Raw genomic sequence first — 14591 nt, forward strand, 5'->3', positions numbered from 1 at the left:
AGGGTCAGTGCTGTGAGCGCAGATCTCAGTACGGGGCTTGAACTCACCAACCCTGAGATCATGACCTGAGCCAAAGTCAAGAGTCAGAGGTTAAACCTACTGAGCCACCCAGGCGCCCCATTTTCTTGTGTTTCCAACAGCTGGTTCTTCTCCTTAGCGTATAAATAAATATAGCTTCAACAGTGAGAGGGTTGGGGTAGCAAGGTCCCATGCAGTAGAAAGTCCACATATAACTTTTGAGTCTCCCCAAATTTAATTGCTAATAGCCTACTGTTGATAGGAAACCTTACAGATGACATAGTCAATTAACATCTGTTTTTGTATTTATAACATCTAATTTGTAATACTAACATCTCATTCCTCTGCTCCAAATTAGTCAATGCTTCTTGATCTACTAGATAATGTAAACTTATCTTCATGAAACACAAGGCTCTGGATGATATATGGTTGCTGATTTCTTGTCCAACTCCCTACCTCATATGTTTGTCTCAGGAATATTCAGGAATTCAGTTTCCAGAACATACCGCACTCGCATATCTTGTACTAACCCCCATGCACTGCTTGTTCATAGCAAATTGTCTCGAACCCTCCCTCCTACGCAAAGACTCCCCTAACCTTCACCATCTTAACCACGTGGACAGAGGGCCTTCTCTTCCACGAGTCTCATTAACTTCGTATATGTTACTCTTAAAGCAACATTATTTTTCTTTTATAGTTGTTGAAACCCTGCCTTCTATATTATTAACAATTCAAGGGAAAGATCATGACTTTTCATTTTATAGCACAGTGCCTGCCCATAGTAGGCACTCCAACACTGTATTTTTTGATCCTTGTATATAAGGAACTTGCAATCTACTTTGGGAAAGTAGTTCGGTTCACAGCAAAAGGTAAGTAATAATACAAGGCAGTATAATCATTACATCAGCAACTTCCAAACTCTGCCTGCACATTAGAATTATCCTGGGGTCTTTCAACAATTCCTAAGTTCAGGCCACACCCCAGATCAATTAAATCATAACATGTGGGCATAGAATACAGGCATCAATACTTTTTGAGGTTCCCTATGAGATTCTAATGTGCAGTAACAGAAGGAACCACTGAAATAAGAGAAGGAGCAGTTATGAAAGATATTAGGATGGTCCAGTTTGAGCTGGTCCAATGGTTTTGAAGTGGTCCAAGTTGTAGAACGTCTAGAAGTTATAGCCTACTCCTTGACATACAACACATATGTCTCTCTCATGTGCCTTCACCCGTGTTATTCCTCCTGCATAAAACACCACACTTGTTCACTGGGCCACTTCTACTTCGCTCAGAACCTTCCTCCTGACTCTCAGACAGAAACAGGGGCTTCTTCCCCAATCTTCCAACTATCCCTCTTATATACTCCTTTTAAAGCAAGAATAGGGGCGCCTGGGTGGCTCAGTCGGTTAAGCATCCGACTTCAGCTCAGGTCATGATCTCACAGTCTGTGAGTTCAAGCCCCACGTCAGGCTCTGTGCTGACAGCTCAGAGCCTGGAGCCTGCTTTGGATTCTGTGTCTGCCCTGACCCTGCTCATGTTCTGTCTCTCTCTGTCTCAAAAATAAATAAAAACATAAAAAAAAAAAAAATTTAAAGCAAGGATATTCAAGGGGCGCCTGGGTGGCTCAGTCAGTTAAGGATTCAACTCTTGATTTTGGCTCAGGTCATGATACCACAGTTCACGGGTTCAAACCTCGAGTCAGGCTCTGCTCTGAGTGTGGATTCTCTCTCTCTCCCTCTCTCTCTGCCCCTCCCACAGCTCACATACTCTCTTTCTCTCTCAAAATAAATTTAAATAAATAAATAAATAAGCAAGCAAGCATGTGTGAATTAAGACACCACATCACACCATCAACTTAATAACAGATTTGGTGTTAAAAAAGAAATTCTCCTAAAGTAAATGCATATATATGTATGTGTGTCTATTATTGGACACACGGATTTCCTAAGAGTTAAAATATGAAAAACTTCAGACTTAAATCAAGGAAATACAGTGTGTTTAATACTCCCATATGAACTAAATGCAATCTTATGCACAAAATAAAAATTATTATACTGCATATTTTAATTTTTAAAAATCACATTGGTGTATGGTTCACTATTACAAATTTGACTATACTTTTCAGAAGATGTAAATATTTTATTAAGTTCAAATCCTAATCTACCTGAAAAATTATACTGCTTCCCAAAAAGGAAGACGAAAGAAATTATCCTATATTAATAGTGTTATAAATATGTATATATAATGAAAATACTTACCTGAGTAGTGAATAGGGCTGTGTTTGAAAGATCAGTAAATCATTACAGTGGCCCTAATCAACATAAAAAAAAGAATTATAAAGGTGTTCAAAATAATAAAATTGCATTAATTAAATATTTTCTTTTTGTAAATGTAACAGAGATTACGTAAAGCAGCAAATAAATCTCCCTCTAGCTATTTACTCACTCACACACACACACACACACACCATACATATACATATAAACACCTGCTATCCACACAAACTTTGGGTACATTGCTACCTTTTTTCAGCGACCAAATTTCTACCTAACCACAACCTATACAACTGCAAATTTAAAACTCAGAAACATGTTTTTCTCTTAGAACAGTGAGTTCAAAATGAGAAAAGTAGTGGTTTTCAAGCTTATTTTGTTTTTTAAGCAGAACTTTTCTCTTCCAAATGACTCTTATTTTAAGATCTCTTTCTCTTGTCTCTCTTTCGCAAAGGGTCCCATCTGGAAATCTCAGATCCAGAAGATTTTTTGAATAATGATTCTTTCATCTGAAAGTAATGTGGAAGAGTCGGCAGAAAACGTCCCTAATCCTTTCAAATAAGTCTTTAGAATTCCATAATTTATGATGATTTTAATCAGAATTCCTGTTTTAATGATAAACTCTGTATCCTACCGATTTCTAGTGCCAAGAAAAAGAAAACAAACCACAAAGTTTATTTTTTAATTAAATGCCAAGTCGTGGTTTTGATCTTTTGTTGAAGCACTGAATTCTTAGCCAAAAAGTTCTAAAACTTTCAATATACATAACGTTCAAATTGGGAGTCCCCAAAACTGCAAACTCAGCCAACCCCCCTGGAGAGAAACCAGCTCATTTCAGGGTTTGCCACTGGGCAGGTGCAGCTTCAGAGAGAACTAGTCTGAAGAGATATCCACCAGAGAGCTGGCACCAACTTGGCTGATTCTGGCCGGAGCACACTCTCCCTGATGGCTCCAAGTCCCTCGATTCCCAAATGTCCTATATAAACCAGAGCAACCAATGCCCAACTCCTGTCCCAACACAGCACAGTATGAGCATGGCCACCTCGCTCTGAACTTCCCAAGGTGCTAGGAGTGAAAGAACAACACTCTCCAAATGCTATTCATTTATTTCTTTGGCCTTAGTTTTATCAGATTTTAAAATGACAATGCTTTAATCTTAAAATTAAAATGAGTGAAGCAGTGGCAAAAGACACATAAAGTAGAGAGAAAATACACTTAAAAATTTCAAACTAGTTTCCTCTTGACGGGAGAAGCTAGCTAGCATTGATGTTGTAGTTACCGAGGGAGGTAGTAAATTCCATGGGTACTTATTACTCTACTTAGTTTATGTATACATTATATACATTCTTATAAAATATCAACTATACCTTACAAATCTTTTAATTCGATAAAATTATAAACATCCATACTATGGTGAGACTCAAAGAGAAAAGGGAAGAGTCATCCTTTAAAAGGTCTTCTTAATAATTTGACCAAAGAGATTCTCTCTCTCCTTCAGAAATAAATTAACATTAAAAAATTTTTTTAAAAAACAAGGGGGTGCATGGGTGGCTCAGTCTGTTAAGCGTCCAACTTCAGCTCAGGTCACGATCTCACAGTTCATGGGTTCGAGCCCTGCATCAGGCTCTGTGCTGACAGCTCAGAGCCTGGAGCCTGCTTCAGATTCTGTGTCTCCCTCTCTCTCTCTCTCTTTTTCTGACCCTCCCCCATTCACACACTGTCTCTCTCTCCTTCAAAAATAAATTAACATTAAAAAAATTTTTTTAATTAAGAAAATACGTGTCGGGCTCTGTGCTGACAGCTCAGAGCCTGGAGCCTGCTTCAGATTCTGTGTCTTTTTCTCTGCCTCTCCCCTGCTTGTACTCTGTCTTCCTCTCTCTCTCAAAAATAAATAAACATTAAAATTTTTAAAAAAATAAAAATAAAAAAGTAACTTGGTTAATGAGGTTAATAAACCTATTTTGATTTGTAGACTCAAAATATCCTCAAATGCTTCACAAAAGCCACTCATTCTGAAGATTAGTCACACACCACAGAGTAACATTTCATGTTCTTCCATATTTTGCAATGTGGGAACATCAACAATCTTGTTAAATAGCCATTTAGTTTAAATAACAAAACTACTCAGAGGAAATATTTAGATAGGAAATTTTCTTACTGTATCCAAGGAAAGTAAATCATCTTTGCTCCCACCAAATACCATTATTTCATTTTCTTTCCCCAAACAGGCTGTATGCCATAACCTATAGTTGAAAATTATAAGGAGAGTAAAATACTATGAAGAAAGAAACCATATGTTACAGATAAATCAATTTTAAATTGCACACTTTCACATTTAATCTATTTCAAAATGGGCATGACTGAACTTGAACTTTGGCATATCCTAAAAGAGGTTAGATTTTGAATATTCCTCGAGAATCACTAAAAGATTAGATCCTCATTAAATCATGTCAATTAAAATGACCCCCCACCCAATAATTCTTTTCTGTTATACCCCCCCAACCTTTTTCTAGCCTCTTTATCTCATAGATATTCTCACTGAAATAAATTAGTTAGAAAGGAACTGATCATCCTGTTGCTAAATGGACACTTTCCCCAATTTTCTTGGGACTCTCTGCCATGTTACTGTTTTCGTCATTTTTTTACTTTTCTTTCCTGTTCTCTGTTCCCATCATCTGACAAACCCAACCTGGCATTCCCTTCACATTTAGACTGTCATACTACTTATCACTCTGAGTACAAAATACCATAACATGTTCTTCGTTTTTCTGTCTCTAATCTCTCTCAGCTACATTTAGCTGATTAATAACATTTTCAAATGTTTTTAACCATGGACATGTCCTGATCAGGAAGCATCTGTGCCATTTTTCCTAGCCTAATATTCATAACCAATAGCTATTTTTTCCCACAAGTTTTAATTATTGGCCCCTCCCCCCCTGCAGTGAACCCTCTACTTCATCCAAGTTCATTTATTTTCATCCCCTAAGAGAAAGGTTTATCTATCTCTAGGCTTTTGCTCACCCCATTTCTTATGCTTAGGATGATAAATCATTCTTGCAGAGCCTTAAACACAGGCTCAAAATCCCCAGGAAGTGTTCCAAATACCCAAACTAATTGACTGTTACTTTCTCTGGTCAGCACCTTTCAACATTTATGTACACATTTTATAATCTTCTGACTTATACTTGAAGATAAACTGTCCTATACACTCCTTTAATTCTTTGATGTGTGGGTCTTCTAAAGGTCCACACATGAGGTCCTTAGGTCAAATCTTGGCAGTGGTGTGCTGGAAGTGGCTTAGCAGCCAGTTGAAACCAACTGTGCCTATCCCTCTTCCAATCCATGTTCGGTGCCATCATGCTGGTAGCTTGAAACTGGCCATGATGGAAACCAGAAAATGCTACAAAGCTGGGCTTTTTGGTTTTACTTTTCCTGGAGAGCAGCTGTTAGCCCTTTACCAGCACACCGCTGGAACCGAGGTAATCTAATTTTATGCTTCTCTTCAAAAATACCTAAACATTGTGTTCTGCACACAGAAGGTGCTCCAAAACTCTTGATTAACAAAAGCAAATACAAAAACCAGCATTACATATTCAATTATTAAATAAACAAGTTATTTCATAAGAGTAGAGCATCTAATGTTCTTTTTGAAATGGTCTGATAGCTCATAGTCATCTCCAATTTCACAGTATTTACAAAGAATAATCTTAAGTTTTGTAAAATTCAAGATTTCTGGGAGCTCTAACTCTCAGGAAAAAAAGTACACATAAATTTCTCAATTTTAGAAGCTAAATCAAGAAATGTACAAAGTCATCGCTTTGACTCTTAGAGAATTTTGATGACTTTTCTTAATAGACCAAATTGCTGCAGCAAAAGACATCCCAAACAATTACATATTACCCCTTATTACCACATAACTTATTTTTAGTACATTAATCCTTTTCACTTAACTTTAGCAAGTGCAAACAGTAGGGTTATGCACAATTTGTTAAATCAAATACTTTCCTCACACAATCACTCACACATTCAAGGACAGTTGCACTCGGGACCCAGGATAGAACTGAGCCATAAGAGATTTTATTTAGGAAACACTCTGCCCAATTCTCCAACTTATATGTTAGAACATAAATTGACATAAACCTTCATCAACACCCAGATTATGTTGTGGGGTCGGGGATGGGGACTGGATAAAGGAAATGGAATATAAGGAATGCTTAAATTCCAGGAGAGAAGGCCATGTGTAACCTCGGCAACAGTCATGGGACCCAACAGTAAGTACCTAAGGCTCTATAAGCCAATACTTTATTGGACTTCTTTCACAGACACATTTAAAAAGGGGTCCTTGTTGACAGCCACTGACACAGGCAATTAGATACGGCTTTGTACTTGGCCTTTCACCCAAGCGTTGCTCTAACCACAGTGAGACCTGGAGGAGAGGGTGGTACACTGTGGAACAGTGGTTCTCAACCAAGGGTGATTTTTGCCCCCACGGGACATTTGATAATATCTGCAATGTTTTTGACTGTCACAACTCCAGGTGGGTGGGTGGGTGGGTGGGGGAATACTATTGGCATCTAGTGGGTAAAGGCCAAAGATGCTGCTAGACATCTTACACTGCAAAGGACTAATGACAAAGAATAATTTGGTCCAAAATGTCAATGGTGCCGAGGTTGAGAAATCCTGCACAGAATTACAAGAGGAGAATTGGGCTGTTCACATTTTAAAGTATAACTTGGAACAGTTTGCACAAAACGTATTCAGATGTTAAGTAAACTCTCACTCATAAAAATTAGTATACATCCACATATATATGTTCTCCTTACACTAAACTGTATCCTCCTCACCTCATACCTGAAGATAGATCTGCCTCTGTCTTATCTGCCTTAGGGAAACTCTGGCCTGGACTTCATCATCGAAGAACACTGGAAAGCCTTTCCTGCCTTGATTTTGGTGACATCTAGCTTGCAACCTGATGTTTTGTCTACAGACTGATAGTTTATGTCCTCTCACAGCTGTTCTAAACTTATCACCTAAACATTCTAATAAAGCATATTATTTACATGACACATCAGCTGAATTCAAAGAAATGTCTTTACATAGCTCAGTTCTAACTAATATATTATTGATAATAGTTGTGTTGCTCTAATTACTTATTAAGGATAGAATTATAAAATAGGAGCAATTTAAAAATGAAACATATTCTTAATACCACTTTGGCCCAATATTAATGCAATCAAACAACCGTAAGAGAACTAAGAATGTCTCTAGTCCAGCTTCCTCATTTCATGGGATGAAGAAATTAATGCTCAGTTTCTTTAAGTAACTTTCCCAAAGCCAAAAAGCTAGGTAGTAGCTGAGCAAGGACTAGAACTCTGGGCTCCCATATCTTAATATGAAACTATTTAAGTTAAAAAATACATTTCAAAAGATCCAAATTGCTAAAATAATACATTACAATGAATTTCTACACACGAAAATATAAGAATCACTTATGTAATTATGATAAACTCTAATTTTTGTGCATATTAATATAGATGTACACACTGAAATATATACAATTTTTTTCAGGCTTTTTTCTCAAGTAAGTTACTTCATTGTCATTTATTAAACTTCTGAAATGCATGTCATTAAGTTGACTTCACACTAGTATACATAATCTGTAGCAAAAAAATCCTTAAATACATGGCATGAAAACAGTAAAATCTATTACCAACTATAATGATTATAAATGTTCTGACTATCAATTCCCTATGAATATATCTTTATTATACCACTCACTCAAATTAGGGAAAAAAAAGAATTACAATACTAATGTTGTTTTCTCTGTACAGTTTACCCTAGAACAACACGAGGTTTGGGGCACTGATACCCCACAGAGCTGAAAATCTGCATGTAACTTTTGGATCCTGAAAACTTAACCACTAATAGCCTACAGTTGACCAGAAGCCTTACAAATAACATAGTCAATTAATACATATTTTGTATGTTATATGGTTTATATACTGTATTTTCACAATAAGTAAGCTAAAGAAAATGTTACTTAACAAAAAAAAAACAAATGAATAAACAAACTAATAAAAACCAAAATCAGACCTATGAATACAGAGAACCAACTGATGACCGACAGAGGAAAAGGGAATGGAGGGATGGGCAAAATGGGTGAAGGGATGGGGTGCCTGGATGGCTCAGTTGGTTCAGCCTCTGACTTTTGATTTCAGCTCAGGTCAGGATCTCATGGGTTTGTGGGATCAAGCCCTGCATCAGGCTCTGTTGCTGACAGCATGGAGCCTGCTTAGGATTCTCTCTTCCTCTCTCTCTGCCCCTCCCCCACTCTCTCTCTCTCAAAATAAATAAATAAATATTTTTCAAAAATGGGTGAAGGGAAGTGGGAGATATAGGCTTCCAGTAATAGATGAATAACTCATGGGAATAAGAGGTACAGCATAGGGAATATAGTCAATGGCACTGTAGTAGCATTGTATGGTGACAGACGGTAGCTATACTTGTGGTGAGCGTAACACAATGTATACACTTGCCAAATCACTATGTTGTACACTGAAACTAATGTAACATCATGTGTCAACTACACTCAAATTACAAAAAAGAAAATGTAATTAAGAAAATCATATGGGATGGGGCACCTGGGTGGCTCAGTCAGCTTAGCATCTGACTCTTGATTTCAGCTCAGATCATGATCTCACAGTCGTGTGACTGAGCCCAGCGTCAGGCTCCCTGCTGAGCATGGAGCCTGACTGAGATTCTCTCTCTCAACTTCTATCCCTCCCCACGCACCTCTCCCTCTCCCTCTCCCTCTCCCTCTCTCTTAGAAAAAAAAAAAAGAGAAAAAATCATATGGGAAAAAAAGAAAATCATATGGAAAATATATTTATAGTATTTTATTTATTTTAAAAATCCATATAATAAGTGGACCCATGCAGTTCAAACTTGTGTTGTTCAAGGATCAACTGTAGTCTAATAATAATATGCTGTTTCTACAATTTTTTCTCTATAATGCATCACAAATAACATGTTTCTTTTTTAAAAATTCATATAAGTGAATATATCAGTTAATAAAAATAAATATCTGCCATCTATTTTATTAACATGAAAGTTATTTTCTCATTAAATTGCAATAAACCTCTTCCAAAAACAAATAACTACTAAAGCCAAATCCATTCTTGTCTACTTATTAAAAATATTAACATTATATGATACTTCCAATTTCTTAGGCTTTTCATATTTATGAGGCAAGATTATACAGTTACCTAAAAGAGTAACATTTTCAAATATGCAAATATGGATGAAAACAGAATAGACGATTTTTAACAATCAGATATAATTTGAAATGATTATTAAATTATTTGGGTAACATCAAGCTTATTTGAAAGATATCTTTCTTGATGATTTACAATTTTAAAGGCAAACACTATAAAATCAGTGCTATATTTAATACTTGATTAATTCTTAACTATTTTACTATTCTTTAAGTTCTATATTTACCTGGGTCTTGTTTTAGGTAAGTGTGTAAGTTGTTTCCAACAATTTGTTATGACATTATAAATCCAACCATCACCTGCAATATTATGACAGTTAAGAAATTAAGATTAGGTCTTTGTACATTTCCCCCCAAATTTATCATGCTATATTTATGCAACTATCTTTTGTGTGTATGCATGTTTTCTCACAAAAATTTTCAAAGATATAGAGAGGTAGAGTGAACATGATAATGACCCCTCACATATCTCAGGTTCAAGAACTATCAAGATTTTGCTACATGTTCTCCATTTCTCTCTTTTTTGTTACTCTTGTGGCTCAGTTATTCTAAACCAAATCCTAGATCTCCTGTCATTTTCCCCATATATACTTCACTAAACATGGCTTTTAAAAGGAGACATATTTTTCCAGAATGACAACGGCATTATCACATACATAATCACAATGCCATTATCATAGTCAACAAGATTAAAATAACTTCTAAGTATCATGTAATACCAGTATGTTACACTAAATCTATAGAGGAGGAAACTGACTGGACTAAGAGTTAGGACATAGAATTTCCCACAGGCCAATGACCAAAATCAGCAAATAGGAATTAGAAACAGTAGAGCTCAAAAAGATGTTCTATTAAACAACCCCTAATGAAAAAATAGATGTTAGTTATTAGATTCCAAATCTCTTTTAATTACGAACCTTCAGATTGGAGAAGCATAATAATCTGTAATAACTAACATCCCCTGCTAGAAACCCTTGTTTCTCTAACCAGCCTCTGGAGTTTGTCTGTTGTCCAGCAGACTGCTGGATGCAAAGCTGATACTTGATGCATTTTTGTTGAAAAATAAATACGTGTTTCCAGATCCCATATGGAATTATATAAATGAGTTTAATGGTATATAAGGTTTCTTATCAAAACACCTCTAGCCACAGAAAACTTCTGGGTTAAGAAAACATGAAACATCAACTATGTCAAACTAGGAAGTGGATACTTAGTCATTTGTCTTTCCTGATGCCACAGTTTTACTGCTGAAAAAAAAAAAAAACCTGCATTACAAAACCATAGCTATTGGGATCAGCAGTGACAGGAGTTTAAAAATTCTGGCTAAGCACTTTCTTTACAGTTCTGGAACAGAAAGAGAAGCAACTGCCTTCCCACCTTATATTTCCAGAGCCTTCTGTTCTAATCCCCATTCCAGCCTACACTGTACTGGGATCAAAAATCAGGAAGGCACAGAATCACAGAATATTATAGTTGAAAGGGGCTTTAATTCATCTAGGTTCAACTACCCTTTCTTTTCTATATATCTAGGAAACAGGAGAACGTGGAGAGCCAAAGATACTAAAGCAAAGAGTTTTCTAATTCTTAATGCAATCATACAGTTGGGGATAAAGGTAAACCAGAAAATCTGAAAAAGAGACACCTTAAATATCAAATACAATTAAGAAAAAAGAATGAGATAATAATTGTAGGCTACACTTTAGTTGACTTACTTAATGGAATATTGTCTGCACTTAGTCCACCAAATAGAAAAAGTTTATCATCAGCTATTGGTGTTAAAGTATGCCATGACCGATGTTTGGGGGTTTCTCCATTAACAGGAATCCTGTGGCAAGGGAAAAAAAATAGAAAAATCTAGGTACTGTGTTAGTCAAAATAAAAAGGTTTTTGATAATCTCAGATTAAAGGGGAAAAAACTGCCTTCACTACTTTTAAAAACAGCTGATTTTATGAACTCCACCTGTATTAAGATTTTAAAAATATTCTTAAATCCTTAGATGAATTTAAATAATCTTTCCACTTAGTGTCTATTCCACCTGGTTACAGAACACAGACTGAAAATTTAAAAGTCCTAGTTAATTCACAATGCATATGCAACATCATTCTTGTTTAATCAGTATAACTTCCCCAGTTTTTCAACATAACCATTTTCATGTCTGTAACTTTTTACTGTTGGCCCATGTTTCGTTTTATATTTTCAGCTGATTTCCTTGAGGATATTATGGGATTTTGTTGTTGTTCCTTTTACTCTGGTTTACTTGCTGTATGATTTCCCAAAGTTTCTTTGCCTTAAAATGCTAGCTATTCTACCTTCAAAATAAAAGCATGCGAGCCATTCCAGATCCAGGACAAACCTCTGAAGATTTTTAAAAAATACTGTCCTATTCTTAGAAAATTACAAACATAAGTACAAAAGTTTAACTCATAATTCAGGAGGTGAGAAGGCATCATTCTTCAGCATTCTGGAATGTTCCAGAATAATACGGGCCATTTGTGGAAGATATTTTTTTCTAAAATGGAAATATTTTTATTTTTTGTATTGATTATAAGAATTGTTTTGGTTACAAAACATTCAACAACCACATTTTTTTTTTAGGGGCACCTGGGTTGCTCAGTCGGTTAAGTGACTGACTTCAGCTCAGGTCATGATCTCGTGGTTTGTGGGTTCGAGCCCCCCGTTGGGCTCTGTGCTGACAGCTCAGAGCCTGGAGCTTGCTTCGGAGTCTGTGTCTCCCTCTTTCTCTGCCCCTCCCATGCTCGTGCTCTGTCTCTCTCTGTCTCTCAATAATAAATAAATATTAAATTAAAAAATTAAAAAAATATATATATTTTAAAAAAATTTTTTTAATGTTTATTTTTGAGAAAGAGAAAGACAGAGGTGGGCAGGGGAGGGGCAGAGAGAGAGGAAGACACAGAATCTGAAATAGGATCCAGGCTCTAAGCTATCAGCACAGAGCCTGACGTGGGGCTCAAACTCATGTACTGTGAGATCATGACCTGAGCTGAAGTCAGACGCTAACTGACTGACCACCCAGGCACCCCAACAAAAATATTTTTATTTTTATTATTATTTTTTTCTATGTTTACTTTTGAGGGAGACACAGAGGTGAGTGGGAGAGAGGTAGAGAGAGAGGGAGACACAGAATCCAAAGCAGGCTTCAGGCTCTAAGGTGTCAGCACAGAGCCCAATGCGGGGCTCGAGCCCACGAACTGTGAGATCATGACCTGAGCCGAAGTCGAACGCTCAACCAACTGAGGCACCCAGGCGCTCCAAAAGTATTTTTAAAAAGGAGAGTTCTCTTATAATCCTGTCCTCTAGCAATAAGAAATAATAATAATTTGGTATAATCTTTCTAGGCTTTAATACACATATAAACATGTTTATTAAAAATACATAAATAGGATCATACATTCTATTCTGCAACTATTTTTCATTCAACTAATATGTTATAGAATATTTCTATGAAGTGTAACTTTCTTTGGTAAAGGAAGCATGACGGCCCACTGGCCAAATGTGCCATGATTTAAATAATCCCCAAATGTGAACATGAAGGTTGACCTCTAGTTTTTGCTTTTATAATAATGTTGTAACACACACACACACTTACTGTCTTTGGGGAAACTCTGGATCAAAGCAGAAATTCCATTTTACATTTTAAATATATTGCCAAACTACCTTCCAGAAAAACTGTACCAATTTATGCTCTCACTAATTATGTTGTTACAACTTCAGCACACATTGGGCATTTGTAATTATTTTTAGCTCCATTTCTTTGATTGTCTCTGAAGTTGAATATCTCTTTAAAATAATTTTTGCCCATTTGTAAAATAAATTTTGCCCATTTGTATTTGTATTTGTATTTTGCCCTTTAAAATAATTTTTGCCCATTGTGCCCATTTGCCATTTGTATTTTGCCCAAATAATTTTGCCCATTTAAAATAATTTTTGCCCATTGTATTTCTTCTGTGAGTTGTTCATTTATGTCCTTTGCCCATTTTTCTGCTGGATTATTTGTCCTTTTGTTACTGATTTTCTGAGTTCTTGTGGATTTAGGCCTTGTTAAAAATACTGCAATATGACTTCCAGTTTGTTTTTTGTTTGTATTTTCCAATTTTTCTTTTAGCTTGGGTATAGTTTTCTATACAGAAAACTACATACAGAATATTTTTAAAAATATTCATTTATTTATTTTGATAGAGAGAGAGAGAGCAGAAAGAGGGAAAGTGAAAATCCCAAGCAGGCTCTGAGCTGCCAGTGCAGAGCCCTACGTGGAGCTCAAACTCACAAACCTGTGAGATTATGACCTAAGCTGAAACCTACAGTCAGATCCTTAACCAACTGAGCCACCCAGGGGCCCCCAGAAAAATTGAATTCTTAAGTGATCTTATAAGTCAGTCTTTCTATTTAATAATTTTGGGTTTATAACCATTTTTGGGAAAACTTTCTCCATGCCAAGATTTTTAAATTATTATTATTTTCTTAATTTACATCCGAACTAGTTAACATATAGGGTAATAATGATTTCAAGAACAGAATTTAGTGATTTATCACTTACATATAACACCCAGGGCTCATAGCAACAAGTGCCCTGCTTAATACCCATTGCCATGTAGGCCATCACCCCACCCAACACCCCTCCTTCAGCAAACCTCAGTTTCTTCTCTGTATTTAAGAGTATCTTATGGTGTGTCTCCTTGCCAGTTTTTATACTATTTTTGCTTCCCTTTCCTTATGTTCATCTGTTTTGTATCTTAAATTCCACATATGAGTGAAGCCATATGATATTTGTCTTTCTCTGACTTATTTCCCTTAGCATAATACACTCTAGTTCCATACACATTGTTGCAAATGGCAAGATTTCATTCTTTGTGATCGCCAAGTAATACTCCATTGTATATATGTACCACATCTTCTTTATCCATTCATCTGTCGATGGACATTTGGGTTCTTTCCATACTTTGGCTATTATCGATAGCACTGCTATAAACATTGGGGTGCATGTACCCCTTTGAAACAGCACTCC

General features: G+C 36.1%; 1 protein-coding gene across 1 annotated transcript in view; it reads right to left on the reverse strand.

The window, feature by feature from the left end:
* Positions 1–14591, reverse strand: part of KLHDC1 (kelch domain containing 1) — a 54042-nt gene that overhangs the window by 6912 nt on the left and 32539 nt on the right. Inside the window, exons 9-12 of the mRNA XM_049612840.1 lie at positions 11280–11392; positions 9795–9867; positions 4453–4537; positions 2280–2332 (exon numbers count right to left, since the gene is read on the reverse strand). Coding sequence (XP_049468797.1) covers positions 2280–2332; positions 4453–4537; positions 9795–9867; positions 11280–11392 — 324 coding nt within the window. The remainder of the gene's footprint in view (positions 1–2279; positions 2333–4452; positions 4538–9794; positions 9868–11279; positions 11393–14591) is intronic.

Source organism: Panthera uncia (genome assembly GCF_023721935.1).
Source record: "Panthera uncia isolate 11264 chromosome B3 unlocalized genomic scaffold, Puncia_PCG_1.0 HiC_scaffold_1, whole genome shotgun sequence".
NCBI lineage: Eukaryota > Metazoa > Chordata > Mammalia > Carnivora > Felidae > Panthera > Panthera uncia.